The following is a 17986-nucleotide window of genomic DNA, read 5'->3' as shown; positions in this document are numbered from 1 at the left end:
TAAAGGTGTTCTTAACTGGTGAGCCATCTCTCCAGTCCACATTTTTAGTTTTTTAATTGTTCCTTACACTGCTTTACATAGTCGTTGCATGAGTTTGCAATCCCACCAGCAGGAAATGAACATTTCCCTTTCTCCACATCTTCACCAGCATTTGGTATCATTTGTTCTCTTGATCCTAGCCAGTCTGATTGGGGTAAAGTGATACCTTACGGTGGTTTTAATTTGCATTTCCCTAATTACTAATGATGTTGAACACTTTTTGAGATGCTTCTTAGCCGTCTTTATTTCTTTCTTTGAGAATTCTCTTTAGATCTTTAGCCCATCTTTTAATTGGGTCATTTGGTTTCTTGATTCTTTGTTTTTGAGTTCTTTATATATTCTGGATGTTAAGCCTCCTTCAGATGTGTCACTGGTTTTTTACCATTCTGTGGGTTTTCTGTTCACTCTTTTGATTGTTTCTTTTGCTGTATAGAAGCTTTTTAGTTTAATGAGGTCCCAGTTGTTGATTGCTGACCTCAATTCCTGAGCAACTGTTGTCTGATTTAGAAAATCCTTTCCTACACCTATACCCTGTAAGTTACTGCCAGTATTTTCTTCTAATAGTTTCAGGGTTTCCAGTTTCACATTGAGGTCTTTGATCCATTTGGAGTTGACTTTTGTGCAAGGTGAAAGATAAGGATCTAGTTTCATTCTTCTACAGGTGGAGATCCAGTTTTGCCAGCACCATTTGTTGAAAATGCTGTCTTTCCTCCATTGTGTGTTCTTGACACCTTTGTCAAATATGAGGTGGCTAAAATTGCGTGTACTTGGGTTTGGATCTTCAATGATGTTCCCTTGATCTATGTGTTAGGTTTTTTTGCCAATACCATGCTGTTTTTATGACTATAGCTCTGTAGTATACTTTGAGATCTGGTATAGTAATACCCCCAGTGTTGCTCTTTGTACTCAGGGTTGCTTTGACTATCCAGGGTCTTTTGTGCTTCCATATGAATTTAAGGATGGTTTTTTTTCCTAATTCTGTGAAATATGTCATGGGGATTTTGATTGGGATTGCACTGAATCTATATATTGCTTTTGGTAGGATGGTCATTTTCACTGTATTCTTCCAATTTATGAGCATGGAAGGTCCTTCCATCTCCTGGTGTCTTCCTCAATCTTTAACAATTTAAAATTTTCATTGTAGAGATCTTTGGAGTCTGGTCAGATTTATTCCAATATATATATTGCAGCAATTGTATATGGGAGCATTTCCCTGTATTCTTTCTCTAATTGCTTATTATTGGTACATAGAAAGGCTACTGATTTTTGTAGATTGATTTTGTAACCTGCCACTATACTGAAAATGTTGATCAGTTCTAGGAGTTTTCTGGTGGAACTTTTGGGATCTCTTAGGTATAGTATCATATCATCTGCAAAAAGTGATAGTTTGACCTCTTCTTTTCCAATTAGTACTCCTTTAATTTCCTTCTCCTGTCTTATTGCTCTAGCAAGAGTTTCAAGCACTGTGTTGAAAAGGAGTGGAGATAGTGGACATTCTTGTCTGGTTCCTGATTTTAATGGGAATGCTTCCAGTTTTTCTCCATTTAGAATGATGTTGGCTGTGGGTTTGTTGTATATGGCTTTAATTATGTTGAGGTCTGTTCCCTCCAGTCCAGTTCCCTCTGGGACTTTGAACATAAATGCATGTTGAATTTTGTCAAAGCCTTTTTTGCATGTATTGAGATGATGTGGTTTTTGTCTTAAGAGTCCATTTATATGATTAATGACTTTCGTTGATTTGCATATATTGAACCATCCCTGCATCTCTGGGATAAAGCCTACTCGATCATGGTGAATGATCTTTTTTATGTGTGTTTAGTTTTCTTTTTTGGTTGTATCTTTACCTGACTTTGGTATTAGAGTGATGCGGACTTCATAGAAGGAATTTGGGAGTTCTCTCTCTGTTTCTATTGTTTTGAATAATTTAAGTAGTGTTGGTTGGAGGTCTTCTTTAAATGTCTGGCAGAATTCTGCTGTACATCCATCTAGGCCTGGACTTTTTTTAGTTGGGAGGCTTTGTATTACTGTTTTGATTTCCGTATATATCATGGGTCTGTTTAAACTGTTGATCTCATCTTGGTTTAGCTTTGGTGGTTCTCATGATTTTAGATAGCTCAGATATCCATCCATTTCTTTTAGATTTTCAGATTTAGTAGCGTATAGGTTTTTAAAATACTCCCTTATAATGGGTGTCTTTTGGGTGTCTGTTGTGATGTTTCCTCTTTCATCTCTGATTTTGTTGATTTGGATTTGCTCTTTCTTTCTTTTGGTTAACTGGGCTAAGGATCTATCTATCTTCTTTGGCTTTTCAAAGTACCAGCTGTTAGATTCATTGACTCTTTGTATTCTTTTCTTTGTTTCTATTTCATTAATTTCTGCTCTGATTTTTGTTATTTCTCTTTTCTACTGGGTTCGGGTGGGTTGATACTAACATTTTATTTTGTGTGGATGAAAGAGTTCCCTATAATTGAGTTTAAACTAGACTTGATTGATTTTGTAGTCAAGAAACTGTAAGATTTTTAGGTAAAATTAAAGGCAGATTTATTTGGGAAATTTTACTGTATATGAAGCTTTTGTTTCCAATAGGTAATATGTTAGAATTTGTGTGTTGATTAGAAGCACAGTTTCATGTAGCCCAGTCTGGCCTTGAACTTCTGACCCTGCTTCCTCCTCAGTGCGAGGTTACAGGTGTGCACCACCACACCCTGCATGATTCTTTAATATCAAAGCGTTATAAACATGGCTGTGCAGTCACTCTGCCTGGATGGTTTATTGTGTCTGTGTCTCTGTGTTGATAATGGCTCTTGGTTTGGGGTAAACCAGACTCAGGCCCTGCAGGGTAGGCAGAATGCTTAGAAGCAGAAGGAATGTAGGTGGACGACTCTCAGGCCAAGAATGTGCAGCAAATCAGAGCTCAGCTGTAATGCATTTGGCTAAAGAGAAAGAGCTGCTTGGTTGGGTTGGGTTTGTTTGGTTTTACTTTGGTTCATTTACAGGCTAGTTGTAAAAATAATTGGAAATAAAATGTCTGCTTCAGAATTTGGGCTGCTCCTGATTTCCAGGATAGAGAGTTAAGTTGGAGAAGACTTCCCTTCAATGTAGGGTGCTGCTTTTCCTTCGAAAATACCACACATTGTATCAGTCGTGCAGCCTGCATAGCTGCTTTTATGTGAAAAATCCCTGTCCCGTGTTTAAATACGAAAGTATGACTCTAGTCAGGTTTATTTCCTCTGTGCTTACAGTGATCTTGGTCAGGCTGTTTCTGTCTGTCTCTCTCTCTGTGTGTGTGTGTGTATGTGTGTACATAGTGTCTTTGTGTTGGAAAAATCAATGTTCCCCCCACACACTCAACTTTTTTACTCTAAAACTTTTGTAGTGATAATTTTTTTTTTTTTAGTTCTATGTATATGAGTGTTTTGTCTACATGTATGTAGGCACAGCATATGTCTATAGTGCCTACAGAGATTAGAAAAGGGTGTTGGACCCCTTGGAACTGGAGTTGTGCCCAGTAGCCATGTGGGTGCTGGAAACTGAACCCGGGTCCTCTGCAGGAACAGCCAGTGCTCTTAAGCACTGAGCCGTCTCTCCAGCCCCACATATTGTATTTTTTAAAAATGAAGTTTCACTGCACTGGGTGGAGTTAATCTTTCAAAGCACGCTAATAGAATTGCAGTGGAGCCTGTTCTGTTCTGACTGAACTGCAGCACCGCCTGTGCTGACAGTGCCTGACAGGGACACTCAGCTCCCCGGAGCCCACACAGCCCTCCACACACATTCTTAGCAGCATCAGCCGTTTTCTGTCTGTCTGACACTGATTAATTACTCTGATCTGTTGCGCAGTGACAGCCACTGTCTTGGCACCTTCGTTAGGCCTGGGCATTTGGAGGGAGTTGAGCAGTGTGAATTATGCATTTACCACCGTGGCCCCTTGTGCTGTTTAATTAACTTCAGTAAGTGGATGTGTGCACCCTGATCTTTCATTAATGCTGTGGAAGACAGGTCTTGTGGATAAGGCAGTTCGTGTTAGCTGGTGTTCAGATGTTTTATTTAATACTGATATGGCATTTTTCTAATGTGAAAATGTGCTATATTTGTTGCTAATTCATTTTGATTTGGATTACATTTCTAAATATAAGACAATACAGAACTCTTGAAGTCTAGCCTTTGAACCTGACCTGGAGCCTTTGACAGCCAGCTTGGTTAGCACTGTGGACAGCTCCCTTCTGATCCTGCACTGAGGCTTGACCAGGACACTGACAAATAAGCAACTCAGTTTGGTTCTTTCTTTTCTCTTCTGTCTAGGTAACAGGGGCGTTTTTCCTGTTTTCTGTTACTTTCCCTGTGTGGTTTCTAGTGACATGTTAATGAACCTGGAGTGGACTGTTTGCCCATCCTGGTAATCCATTCTAACCTTCACCACTTTAAGAAATGAAACCCTGAATTTTCTTTGTTTCTTGGACTGTCTTGCTTTGTAAATTTTTTCTCATTTTCTTGTACATTTCAATCTCTTGGTTTCATGCTGAGAGGGTATTATTATATTTACACAATTTTATTCAATCTTTTCCTATTGATTTAAAATGTCCTACTTACCATGTGTTAACTCTCCATAATAGAGTTTTTGATTTCTCTATTACATTTCATGTATTGATTTTGAAGTTTCCACATTTTAAAGTTTTATTCTATAATTGTGTAATAAAATTCACACATTTCAGTGTTACAATTTGACAATTTTTGATAAATATGTACAACACTGTAATGTCATCATTCCTGAGTTTTTCTCTCAATCTCCTATGGTTAGCCCTCAGCTCCAGTTCCTAGGCCAAGACAGCTGCCAACCGTGCTGTGCTGCTGCTCCAGCTGTCACCATGGAGCGGTGCTCTTCTAGAGTTTTGCAGCAGTGTAATTATAAGACTGTGCTCTGGGGCTGGAGAGAGGACTCGGGTTAAGAGCACTGGCTGCTCTTGCAGAGGACCTGGGTTTGGTACCCAGCACCCACCTGGTGGCTAACTACCATTCTTAACTCCAGTTCCAGAGGATCCAGCACCCTCTTCTGGCCTCTGCAGGCATTGCATGACATGGGTGCACTTACATGTAGGCACAAAACTCATACACATGAAATAAATATAAATAAATCAAAACTTTTTTAATTTAAGAAAGAATGTGCTCCGCGTTCTTTGGCTTAGCAGTGTTTGGATTCATCATCATGGCGCTCCTTTTTATGACCAAGTAGTATTTCTTTGTGTGGACAGACCACAGCTTGCTGCTGCTGGCGTTTCGGTTGTCTGTGCTTAGGGACCATCGCGAATAACATTCTGAGAACATTCATATAACAGTCTCTGTGCAGCCTGTGTTTGCACATCCCTGGGGTAGATGTCTAGAGGTAGAATTAAGGTCTGTATTTTCCAAAATGAGCTACTTAACATTCCTGCCACTGCTGCGAGCTCTTGCCACTGCTTGCTTAAAAATCCGTCAGTCACCGTCCCTGACAGTTCAGCTGGGAGCATAGCTGCGTTTGCACACTCTTTCTTGTCTTTTCTGCTTTGAGATAGTCTCTCTGTGTGACCCAGGCTCTGGACCTCAGTATCTCTACCCAAGCCCCTGAATGCTGGGACCTTTGTGGGTCACTGCCCAGCATCGTGTCTATACTTCTGTGTTTATGATTACTAATGATGTTGGCACTTTTTCATACGTCCCTGCAATGTGTATCTTTTGTGAGGTATCGCTGGCTGGCTTGGAAGTCACTCTGCAGTCCAAGCTGGCTTTGTCCTCCTGTGCCTTCAGGTTCTGGGATTACAGGCAAGTACCACCGCATACTGCTCTTTCACTTAATTTTTAAGTGAATTATTTGCTGTCCTATTGAGTTGTAAAAGTTGTTTATGTGAGTGAAAGTGAATTCTTTGTCAGATATGTATATTGTTTCTATGTTATCCCATTTCCTGGCAGGTCTGTTCAGAGACTAGTAAATTGTAATGAGTTTTAATGACATGAGACCGTCAGTAGTACCGCCTCTGTGCCCACTGTGAAACCTTTGCCGAGTCTAACAAGGACTTTGTTTCTTCTAAACCTTCTAGTTTTGCGTCTACATTTAGGTCTGTAATCTATCCTGTGATCATTTTAAGAGCCAATGATTCATCTTTTCCCAAGTGTACAAGAGATTGCTCTCTCATCATTTCTTGACAGAATTGTCCTTTTCCCATTTAATTACCTTAGCTCTTCTGTCAAAAATTAATGGACCATGTATGTCTAGGCCTCTTGCTGGACTCACATTTTGTTCTATTGATGTATGTATCCGTCCTTTCCCAGGACACTGTCTTTATAAAATGTTGCACATCCTATTGTTCAAAATTGTTTTGACTATTCTAGATGTATTTACATAAATATTTTGACTTATTTTTTTGTGAGTATGAGTGTTTTCCCTGCCTGTGTGTAAGTGCACCCGTGTCATGCAGTGCCTGAGGAGGACAGAAGGCATCAGATCGCCTGGAGGAACGGTTTGTAGCCGCCATGTGGGTGTTGGGATTCAAACCTGGGTTTTCTACCAGAGCAGCCAGTGCTCTTAACCTCTGAGCCATCTCTCCAAGCCGTGCTGGGATGTTGACTGGGAACTGTTGTGTCTGCAGGTTGGCGTGGGGACGTGGGGTCATCAGCACAGTGGGTCCATCTTCCCACACTCTCCTTGTTTATTTTGATCTTGGCCTGCCCTGTGAGCTGGAGAACCTCAGTTCAGACCCGCAGCACCCACGTGGAACGCGGGTTCAGACCCACAGCACCCGTGTGGAATGCCGGGGCGGCAGCACAGGTACCTGTCCTCTGGGCACTGAGGAGGCAGAGCCAGGTTGATTCCCGACACTTTATATTTTTACAAAACAAAAAGGGTACATATAAAACTTGGTAAGAAACATAGAAATATTTATATATTTTAAATTTAAATTTTCTTTAATTTAGTGAAGATCTTAGTGAGTTTGTTTCCTTCCTGGGTTAATTCCTTAATAGATACATTATAATTTTAAAATTTTAGAATTATGTAAGTTTAAAGTGACTATCTTTACACGAAGATATGGCTGGATAGTAAAATTTAGGGCGTTCCATGTCCACTTTAGTACATTTAGCTGTAATAATTAGATCATGGGCTCTGGAGCCAAACAGCCTTAATATCCTGGTTCTTGGGGCTGGGGATGCAGCCCTGGTAGAGCTCTGGCCTGCCACGTGCAAGGTTTGTGGTCGGTGCATACCACAAACAAACTGAAAGCCTGTTCCTTACTCACTGGAGTGTGATCTTAGAGATGGAGCTGACCTTCACTACAAGGAAAGGAGACGCGCTAACCTCACAGCGAGGCTCTGTGGCCATGAAGGGAGGTAGGCTGGGTGAAGACCTTGGGGAGGGCCTATAGCACAGAGGGTATGCTGAGTGAGGGTCAGCCTCAGGTGTGCTGACTTCCCCGAATGTGGTAAGATGAGTCAGCCTCTCTCACTGGGCATCTTGATCATTCCTGCATTGCTAGGCATGCCGCAGGAGGGAGTTTACTTGACTTTGGTTTCCTGGTAAAGAGAAAGAGCAGGGCTCGGTGGCACACAGCTGCAGTCTTAGCACTTGAAAGGAGTTCGGTGGATCACAGGAAATTCAAGGCCAGCCTGGGCTGCAGAGTGAGTTCTCAGTCTACCAGGGTAGGAAGTAAGACCCCGTCTTAAACAATAACAACATGAACATAGGGGAGTAAGTCAGACCTCAAAGTCAGACCCACACACATACATTTGCTGATGTATCAAACTCGGAGTTGGAATAAATCAGACCTCAAAGCCAGAGCCGTGGATGTACATTAGCTCAGATATCAAACACAGTCACTCTTGTGTGCTGCGGAGTGGAGTGGGCCGCACTGCTTCTTCTCATTCATTGGTTTTATATTAAACTATGAGTCTAACCTTATTCCTAAAGGTGATGGAAGATATCAGCAACGACATCATTGTAGCCTGGAAATAAGCACTGGTGGTTTGATTTTACGTGTTATTTCACCAACATTGAGAAAAAGACTCGATTGTTCTCCCTGAGTACGGGGCACTTGCAGGGTTTTGTTTTTAAATGTAACACTGATTCAGTGTTCAGACACTTTGATTTGGTACCTTGTGTCCATCCAGACTGTGAAACTCTTCCTGGGGCTGGCTGGGGTGTGACCTTAGAGCCGGGTGCCAGGGTGGGGGTTGTTACCAATGAGCTGTCTGCTCCGTTGCTTCTAAATAGCTCTTAGTGGAGATGTGGGAAAGTTAAATGAGAGAGAGTTACACCAGAAAAGCAAGTAGGCCTACCTTCAAGCCTTCAAGAATACAACCTTTGCCTTGAGACAGACATGGTGTGTCTGTGTTGAGGGTCCTCTGAGTACGTTTCGCACTTATGTGTTCATACACTGGCATCTGCAGCCTTGTCCCATGCCTCTGAACTGTACTCTCCAGAGTTTTCACAACTGAAATTTTCAGTTCTTCAGGATGCTGTTCCTTGGAGGCACTCTGAACATGCTTGTCTCTCCCTTCGTGAGTCCTGCCCAAACGGCACCACCATTCTCCCAGAGCCTTTAGCCATCCCTCAGTCTCACCTCCGGCACTCGAGACACAGCCTGCTGTGGAACCGTCACTGAAGCTGTTTCTTTTCACATTTGACCATGGACTCCTTGAGGGCAAAGACCCTGTCCTGGTTTCTGTGTGCCCAGAACCCACCAGAATGCCTCATCCGGAAGTCTATTCATTTAAAGATAATAAATCCTCATGCGCAATGAAAGGTATCACTACACAAACCGACTCGCTGGTGTGGCCACCTCCCCTTGAGCCCTCCCGCGGGCTGTGCCTGTCTTTTCTTTTTTAATAATTTTTATTGAATATTTACGTATTCCCCCTCCTCTTCGGCACCTCCCATACCCCCCCACGGGAGTTCATATAGTCTGTCATTTGTATTAAGGCCTATTATGTCAAGTTAGTATCCCGAAATGACCCTCAGTGCAAATTCATCCACCGTGGTTTAGTTAGTCTATCTAGAGTCTGTTCAAGAAGATCAGCTCTTCCTCACCCAGCAGTAATCACATGCCAATAATTCTTCAACTGTGGTTGAGGCTTCCTGTTCATTTCCACAGTTCTGTGCTTTTTTGTCTGCCTAAGTTTGCATGGGTCTTGTGCATGCTGACACCATTGCTGTAGGTTTGTATGAAAAGGGTCCCAGGTGCCTGTAGGACTATTTCCGTATGGTCATGCACCTCCCCTGGCTCTTACAATCTTTCCGCCCCCTCGTCTGTAGTGGTCCCTGAGCCCTGGGTGGGTGGACCTCACTATAGGAGTCCTGTCCAAGGACCCACACCCTGCCAACTCTTATTCGCTGTATTTTGGCCATTTGTGGTCTTTTGTGTTCCTGACCCTCTGGTGCATGAGGGAGCTTCATTGATGAGAATTGAAAGATGCATTAGTGTCTCTTCCTCCCTTGTTCTATGTTCTGTGAGTCTTAGGTGTAGAGTCTTAAGTATAGATGTGCCACTTAGGCTTGGACAATTCCCAGAGAATCTCTGTGTGTGACCAGTGGTGTAACTCTGTAATAATCTCTGTCTGTTGAAAAAGAAGCTTCTTTGATGGGTGGTGACCGGGATACTTGTCTGAAAATTTAAGGATCCATATTTTGCACATAGTAAGAAATTACATATGTCTAGGGATATGAGAGCCTTGGGTTTCTGTCAGATCTATGACCTCTTCAGCTATCTTTATTTGGCTAGGTTTTACAGTACCAGACATGAGTTTCCTCCCATTAAGTGGGCTTTAAATCCAATTATGTGCCTTTCTTTTACAGGTGAAGCCTTGAAAGGAAAGATCACAGTTCACAAGAACAAGAAAGATCCCCGTTCCCTCACTGTGAGCCTCACCTTGAACAGCTCGACTCAGACTTACAGTCTCCAGTGACCAGTGTTGTCTCCAGCCCCCAGGAAGCCTCAAGCACACCTGACTTGCTGTTTTTGCCGTGGGGTAGGGCAGATGTCACTGAAGGCAGCCCCTCCCCTGCTAGACTGAGAATCATTTAAACTGACTTACTTTTAGAACAGTAATAGTCTCCTTTTTTTATTATCAGTTTCCTACTATAAATTTTGAGCAGCAGTTCATTTGGGGGAATTTGTTTTAACTGGTAGCACAGAGGGTTTTATTGGGGATTTCTTTTCTGGCGAGGAGTAAGGTTAGACTCTTTGCTACAGTGTCAGGTGTCTGAAACTCGAGAGCCAGGGAAGGAGCAAAAGTGTCAGCCTCTGTGGATGCTGTTTGCAGAGTCGCCCGGCCGCTGCCCGCAGTTCTCAGTCTGCTCAGCTCTTAGCTGTAGACCTAGTGGTGCTTGGGAAATCAGACTTGCGTACACTTGCCCAGCTTTCACATATGTCTGAAGAATGGGGTGAGTGTGTGCCTGTCTACTGATGCACCACCTTTGTCAAGCGAGGTTTCTGTGCCAAGGTCACACATGTATCTGATAATATATCACAATAAAATCTGTTATTTACAGTTAGGGTGAGAGACCGAAAGAAAACTATTCAATAAAAATGTCTGAGACAGCATTAGCACTGGAATTCTTCATGTTGAGGACTGTTGTGAAGTCAAGCATTTAACAAGTCAACAAAAGAATGCTTTTAAGACTTTTTTTGAATTATCTCTGTGGGGTCTGTGTTTGGGTGAATGTGCTTGGCTACAGGCACTGCAAAGGGGAAGCATCAGATCCTCCCTGGAGCTGGAGTTGAGGTGGTTGTGAGCTGCCTGACGTGGGTGCTGGGAATCAAACTCAGGTCCTCTGCAAGATCAGGAAGTGCTCTTAACCACTGAGCCATCTCTCCAACCCAAAGAAAATAGGAACTTTGGTAGGAGAACTAGGTCTGTGCCTCCTTTGGTTCAGCAGCATGTGTTCTTTGTGAAAACCTGACATCCAGCAGACAGCTCAACCCAAGCACAGTCCATGCAGGCTCAGACCCGGGCCCCAGACTCGGGCACTCCTGATCTCAGTCTTTCCCCCTTGGATGTGCTGGTTTGTGCTGATGGTTCATGTGTTTAGTCACTGTCCCTGTGATGTTAGGGACAGTGTTGTAATGGTTCTCGGGGAACCCTTCCCAAGTGCTTGGGGTCCACGCTGGGTCAGCATCAGTGACCAGCCTCAGCAGGCAGCTTCTTCCACAGTGCAGACTCCAGCAGAAAAGACTTAAAATGGTACAAGCAAATTGTCTTCCAGATTTTATTAGAAAACTAGAGTTTCAACAGGGGAAATAACCCATCAAAATGTGTGTTTTGTTCTGTATAATTTCTGAGAATTTAACCCAGAGCCTCACACAGAATAGGCAAATACTATTATTGAGCCTCTTTTTTTTTTTTTTCCAAGTGAATACTCCCTATTATTTAAAAAAAATTTTTTTTCAAAACTTACCCTTTTTTTTTTTTTTGGTCTTTTTTGAGACAGGGAAGTGTCTCCCTGTAGCCCCAGCTGTCCTGGAACTCACTATGTAGACCAGTGGTGTGGTGGGAGGGCATGCCTGCTTTTGTTGGCTTCTGAGACAGCATCTCATTCTTTAGCCCAGGCTGGCCTGGAACCCTATGGTAATTTAACTTTGAAACAATCCCTACTTGGAGCAGAGTGGGGTGGGAACCCTCATCCTGTATCCCTGCTTGCTTTGGTTTTGGGTTTGAGACAGTCTTGTGTAGCCCAGGCTTGCCTCCAGCTTGCTGCTTAGCCAAGGATGACCTTGAACTTCTGAACCTATTGTCTACCTCCCAAGAGCTATGATTACAGGCAGGTGTGGACCACCACATCCAGTTTCTGTTTGGTTTTTTATCAGTTTCTAGGGTCTAGCACTGCCCAACCCCACCCAGCATTTTGCCTCTCAGTGGAATAACCAGTGTCTCAAGTGAAGCTGGTGTGAGGTCAGCCTGGAGCTTGGCAGTTGAGCTTTCTGGAAGAGGAAGTAGATCAACAGTGCTGCTCACAGCTTCCAGCCAGAGACTGAGACAGGCTGACATGCCCCTGAGCTCCGCCGCCCTCCAGAACTAGAGCTTGCCTGGAGAGAGGTGGCACATGACCAGATGTTCAGGTGTTCAGAGTTTCCAGTGCCAGAGCAACAGACATGCCAGCCATACAGCACTGCCGTGGCGTCCACACACTGAGCCATTTGTGAAAGCCGGAAGTGGTCATTTGCAGCTTTAACCTGTACTTGTTAACATGCCTCCGAGGGAGACCATTTGTGGTGACGGCAGGGTCAAGGACCAGCCAATGCAGGCTCAGCAAAGTGCTGTTGGACGAGCTTGCAGCTGTGTATTTTCCACAGTGGGCTCTGCACTGACACGCAGGACTGAGTCACAGTGACCCGGCCCCCACAGCCCTCCGTGCTGACCAGTTCCTCCCCACTGGCCATTCAGCTTCTCCAGCCCCTGCCTGTCATGTCGCTCACACTGGTCTTTTCAGGTTTCCAGGGTAACAGGTTAGCTCGGTGGTCGGGCTTGGAATCCATGTCTCCTCTTGCAGTTGACAGGTAAACTCTGGATGAAATACATTTAGGGAAGACTTGTAATCTGCGTAGAGAAGCTACTTAGGGAGAGGGGTGCCTGAATTGTTAGGCAACGAGAACAGTTGGTGCCTGCAGAGAGCATTCCCTCGTGGGACTGCTGATTGGTCACTGTACAGAAGGCAGGAAGGGCAAGGCACAGGCCACAAAAGGTCAGAGAGCATGGAGCAATGCAGCTGGAGGTCCTCCATCTGTGAGAACAGGGTTGACCAGAGCATGATGTCATTTTAAAAATTTACCTAGGTAAAGGCATGTCGAGACAGTTAACATTTAGTGCTCTGTGTGAGGAAGCTTAGTAAACTCCTGATTATGAGCTTAATTCAGACTGGACTAAGGATCAGAAGACCTGCATGGGAACTTGCAACTGTTATCCTAGTACTCGGGAAGCTGAGGCAGGAGGATTGAAAGTGTCAGGCCAGCCTGGGCTAATGTTACAGTTTGAAATATCCCTCCACAGGGCCCTGTGCTGTTGGGTCCCCAGCAGGTAGTGCTATTTTGGAAAGTTGTAGAAACTTAAGGTGGAACTTACCTGGAAGGAGTCGGTCTCTGGGGCAGGTCCTTGGAGAGATCTTGCTGTGGTCCCTCCCTGCCTCTCTCTGTGGTTAGGTGAAGAGCTCTCCTCTACCACAGGCTCCTCCACCACACTCTTCTGCCCCCATCCCATGGGACCAAGGGATCATACATATTTGGAACTTTCTGAGTTCATGAGCTGCGGTAATTCCTCCTGTAAGTTCTCTGGGGTACTGTGGTCAGAGCATGAGAAAAGCTACTAGTACTCAAGCAAGAAGACCCTTAACAGACCAGAAAGAAACGAGTCCGCAGGCTTTCAAAGCTGGGGTTGAATTCTCCTAAGAGCTACAAAGTGACTCAGCAATGAATGACTTCTGAGCCTGAAAGGATTTGAGAGTCTCAAGGGCCTCTGGGTTGGGGCTCAGGGAACTTAGCCTTGCATAGGCAATCCTTAGCCGGCTGGGGCTCTGCCCTCCTTGTTCACCCCTTGCTGACACCTCAGACGCCCTGGTGGAGTATTTAGTGTGTCCTTGCCCACCTGTCCGCAGGGGCCTCGTTAGCTTGAAGGCTCGTCTGGTTTTTAACCTCGCCGTGATTTTGAGTGTCTCCTCTAAGATGAAAGCGTGCCAAGCAGAGGGATGAATAAGCAAACGGTTTGAAGCATCTCTTTTCATTTGACCTTCCTAATAGATTTTTCATGTCTTCTGAGCATCTTGGCTGACAGGAAGCAGTTCACAGTCCTCTAGTTCAGAATGTGGCTGAATAATGCACGAAGATGTTCTGTCCCTGAGTTTGCTGTCATCTGAGAGTACAGCGGTGTGACGTATAGGAGGCAACCGGGCAGACAGCATCTCACTGATGTACTGTGTAGAATCTGCATGCAGTAAAATCGCATCCTTGAGGCAACACGGGAAAGCTCGCCGCAGCGATATTAAACAGTAAATACTGAAAAAGAAAAGGATCGCTTGTTAAAGCGCTTGGATCTTTTTGTTCTATTAGCTCTACTTTCTGTGCTATTAGATACATTTGATCCATTTTTAGAATTCTCAAAACAGACTGAGTAGCTATAGTGTGGACTTTTCCTGAGGAGAAAGAAATGTCTACTCACCCCAGCTAGGGCACCCGATGGGCCAAAGAAACAATTGCACCAAGTTGAGATTGGTGAACCGAGAGGTAGTTAGGGTTACTTAAGGAGCAGGGCCGTCTGTAAGAGCCAAGTATGGAAGAAAATCTCCCCTCAGCAACCAGGAGTCACGTACGTATCCCGGGGGAGGGGAGGCCACATGATCATTAGAGGCACAACCTTGTGCCGGTAATCCCAGCTACTGAGAGAGTTCAAGGGGGCAGCAGCCATGTCACGTCTGCAGGACAGCATTCCGAAACACCGCATAGTTCTTCAGAGTTGATAGTAGAAATGGACTGCAGGTCCATCAGCTGGAATGCAGAGGCCTAGGATCTCTGGAAAGCTTTGGCAGAACCCTCTGTCTGCCAGTGCTCCCAGGCTTGGCCTGGATTTTGGGACTCCAGGGATAATTTTGTGGTATCTTTTCTAGCCCAAACCCTGGCTTTCTGGATGGAGGCTGCTGCTTCCCCGGTAGCCTACCCTCCTGAAAGGTGGCTCTTCTCTCCCACCCACTCACATCTCCAGATGTGCGTGTGAGGTCGGTGGCTTCCTTGCTTTAGGTCGCAGCTCACAGACCCTTCTCTGCCTCTCCTGAACCCCCTCAGCATCTTCAGTCTTCATCGGCATTGTAACCTGGGTTTGAGGGAGTTGGTGTCTGAGGAGTCTCACTTTTCTCCGTCCACTCAGGTGCTATTTTTCATCTGGGTATCTCTTTTTTTCTACTGTCTTCCCCGTAGATACTGAGTCTTAAAGCCCAGTTTGCCTTGTTCTGATGAAGCATCTCATCTTGGGAACAGGCCGTCAGTGCTGGTCTGAGAAAAGTTACTTCCTTTCAAGTGTTCTGAGATGCACCGTCCATGCCTGTCCTTCCCCTGTAGACTTCTCTTGGCTGTCCTCAATCTCATGCCACTCCCAGACTAAAGCTACCCGGCCCTGGTACTGAACCAGGGGGAGACTAGGTCAGGGCCAAGAAACAAGCAGAACTGTGTTCTCAGGCCCAGCAGTGCACACTGGACAGGTTCAGAGATCAGTGCCTTGGCCTCTAGGAGATGGAAGAACTTTCTAGCACCCTCAACTTTAGTGAGCAATGGGAGAGAAGCACCGGATTAGCTTCTGTGATTAGAAGGGCTCGGCATCTGAGGGACATCCAGCCAGTCTAGCTGTCCCTAGGGTGCCCTGGTGATCACATCAGGAACCTCCAGTGTTGGGCAGCCAGGCCCCGGGTGCTCTATCCCATGACTTTGGACAGGAATCTGTAGCCCCACATGCAGTTCTAGCTAGAAGCCAGTGATTTGGAGGCCAGTTTGGAAACTGTCAGGGAGAGCCATGAGTGTATTAGTGCCTCAAGCCTATTCATTCATTCATTTTTTAGATCAGACCTTGTGCATGCTAGGCAAGTTGCCCTACCACTGAGCTATATTTGAAGGCCTGTAGTGTTTTCTTCAGAGCTGTGTGGCTGCGTGTCTCTTTTGTAGTGCCTTGCTAGGGACTGAACTCAGGGCTTTGCACTTCGACAAACGCGATGCCACTAAACTACAACCCTGGCTATTTTTGACTTTTTATCGAATCTTGGATCTTGTACATAGTGTGTCACTTTAAGAGGTGGAGTTTAGCTGATCTAATCAAAGAGGCTTGAATAACCTTCCCTGCTTCTGACAGGGTGGCTGAGCTACAGATCAGTAGCTCTAATGCATGTTTGGGTATCTTTAGGATGCGGAATTGGACTGGAAGTAGAGGAAGTAAAAAGTATAAAGATGTATCAGAGTATGGTAGCCACTCTGGGGTAAAGCAGGAAGACCACGAGGTCAGGGCCAGCCTAGACTGCATAGCAAGGTCAGGGTCAGCCTAGACTATACATACATAGCGAGACACCATCCCAAAGAACAGGACTGAAACTGTCAGGTTGCCCTTCCACTGTGGCGGCTGGGAGACTTTACGTATTGCTTACATCATTGATTCCCTCTGCCTCTGGAGGAAGCTCTTTGTACTTGGCTGTGTCGGGGCTAGTCAGCACCAGTTTGGCTAGGTTAAATATGAATAAAGCCTTAGCTATCTCTGTCTTGCTGTCCCCTTAGTGGGTCAAGAAGTATCTAGCCAGGCGTGGTGGCACACGCCTTTAATCCCAGCACTTGGGAGGCAGAGGCAGGTGGATCTCTGTGAATTTGATGCCATCCTGGTCTACATAGTGAGTTCCAGGCCAGCTGGGGCTACAGGGAGACCCTGTCTCAAAAAGACCAAAAAAAAAAAAAAATTAAATTAAAATCTACTAAGTACCCGTTTCACTACTTTTTAAAGATGGGGTCTCATGTTGCCCAGGCTGGCCTCAAACTCACTGTGTAGCCATTTATTTGAGGCTAAGGCCAACCTAGGCTACTTGGGCTCAAGAAAAATGCTCTCTTTGGCAGCACAGATGCTAAAATTGGAACAATGCAGAAAAGATTAACATGGCCCGTTGCAAGGATTACAGGCAGATTCATGAAGCATTCCATTTTTTAAAATATTTTGTTATTTTTATTTTTATGTGTATGAGTGTACTGCCTGCGTGTAATGTAAGTGCACCCGTGTTGTGCGGTGCCGGCAAGGACAGAAGAGGCCATCGAGCCCCCGGAACTGGAGTTACGGACAGTTGTTAGCTGCCATGTGGGTGCTTTTAGGGACACAAACTTTATTCAATAGGCATATAAACATACATATAAATATGACAGTACATGAAATCTGGCAGGGCCGCTGTAAGAGGGGTGCAGATAGGGGAGGGGTCCACGGAGACGTGAGGAGGGGAACAAGGTTAGCTGACAGGGACTCGGTCTGATCAGGTTGATAGTCAGGCTTGACCATCGCACTGTTGGTGCTTCCTAGGTGTACTTCCGCTGTCCCTCCCACTGTGGTCACGGAAGTAGCCAGTCCTCACCGCACCCCTCCGACAGCAGAGTGCGTCTTACCACTCCTTTCAAACACAGGCTTCTCAGGAAAAGCCACGGTCCTGACTTGAGCTCCCAGGCCCTAAGCAAGCTCCTCCAGGTTACTGACGTCTAAGAAACCACACCTGACTCCCTGACACAGGCGCAGCCTGCACTCACCGCAGTCATACCGACATGCTGTCCTCCCTCACATCCACACTGGCCAAGGCTGGGCCACTGCACAGATAGAGTTGACTTGGCTCCCGTGTTGATTCTTTCCAATGCAGCTGGTGTAGATTTTAGAACTGGCAACAGCTGCCCCTGTTGTGTTGGGAGAAAGCTAGGTGCACAGAGAAGTTTCCTTTGAAAGATCGGATCATTTCTTTTTTAAAAACTTTTATTTATTATTTTTATTTTATTTGTATGAGTGTATTGCTAGCATGTGTGTAAGTGCACCCACATCCTACAGTGCTGGTAGAGGTCAGAAGAGGGTGTTGGATCCCCTGGAACTGGAGTTATAGATGGTTGTTAGCTGCCATATAGGTGCTGGGAATCAAATCCACATCCTCTGCAGGACCAGCTAATGCTCTTAACTGCTGAGCCATCTCTGCAGCCCCAGATCAGATTTCTAATGAAAACATTTGAAAACCTGAGTATGGTGGCCCATACTGTAATCTAAGCACTCTGGAGACTAAACAGGACGGATGAAGAGGCCAACGTGGGCTCTATAGCAAGACCCTGTCTCAAGACAATAATTTCCTTGCTTGTAAGTTAATAGGCAAGTGAACAAGGCTATAACAGACGACTCAGAAAATCTCCTGCACAAGCAGAAACACTTCAATGAAACCCTGATCAGGTAACTTTGT

General features: G+C 45.0%; 1 protein-coding gene and 1 non-coding gene across 5 annotated transcripts in view; both read left to right on the top strand.

Annotated features, from left to right (window-relative positions):
- Prmt3 (protein arginine methyltransferase 3) overlaps window positions 1-10607 on the top strand; it is a 98681-nt gene extending 88074 nt beyond the window's left edge. For all 4 annotated transcript variants that reach the window (XM_008827243.3, XM_008827235.3, XM_029560592.1 and 1 more), the window contains one exon: window positions 9857-10607. In XM_008827243.3, coding sequence (XP_008825465.1) covers window positions 9857-9966 — 110 coding nt within the window. In that variant the 3' untranslated portion in view covers window positions 9967-10607. The remainder of the gene's footprint in view (window positions 1-9856) is intronic.
- A 6005-nt stretch (window positions 10608-16612) lies between these two features.
- Window positions 16613-16718, top strand: LOC115069275. The gene has a single exon (XR_003848543.1). It is a non-coding gene; the product is annotated as a U6 spliceosomal RNA (small nuclear RNA).
- The last annotated feature ends 1268 nt before the right edge of the window (window positions 16719-17986 follow it).

Source organism: Nannospalax galili, unplaced genomic scaffold, assembly GCF_000622305.1.
Source record: "Nannospalax galili isolate Female #2095 unplaced genomic scaffold, S.galili_v1.0 scaffold310, whole genome shotgun sequence".
In the NCBI taxonomy this organism is placed as follows: Eukaryota; Metazoa; Chordata; class Mammalia; order Rodentia; family Spalacidae; genus Nannospalax; species Nannospalax galili.
Note: the sequence above shows the minus strand (reverse complement) of the source record. Positions and strands in the feature narration are given on the sequence as shown.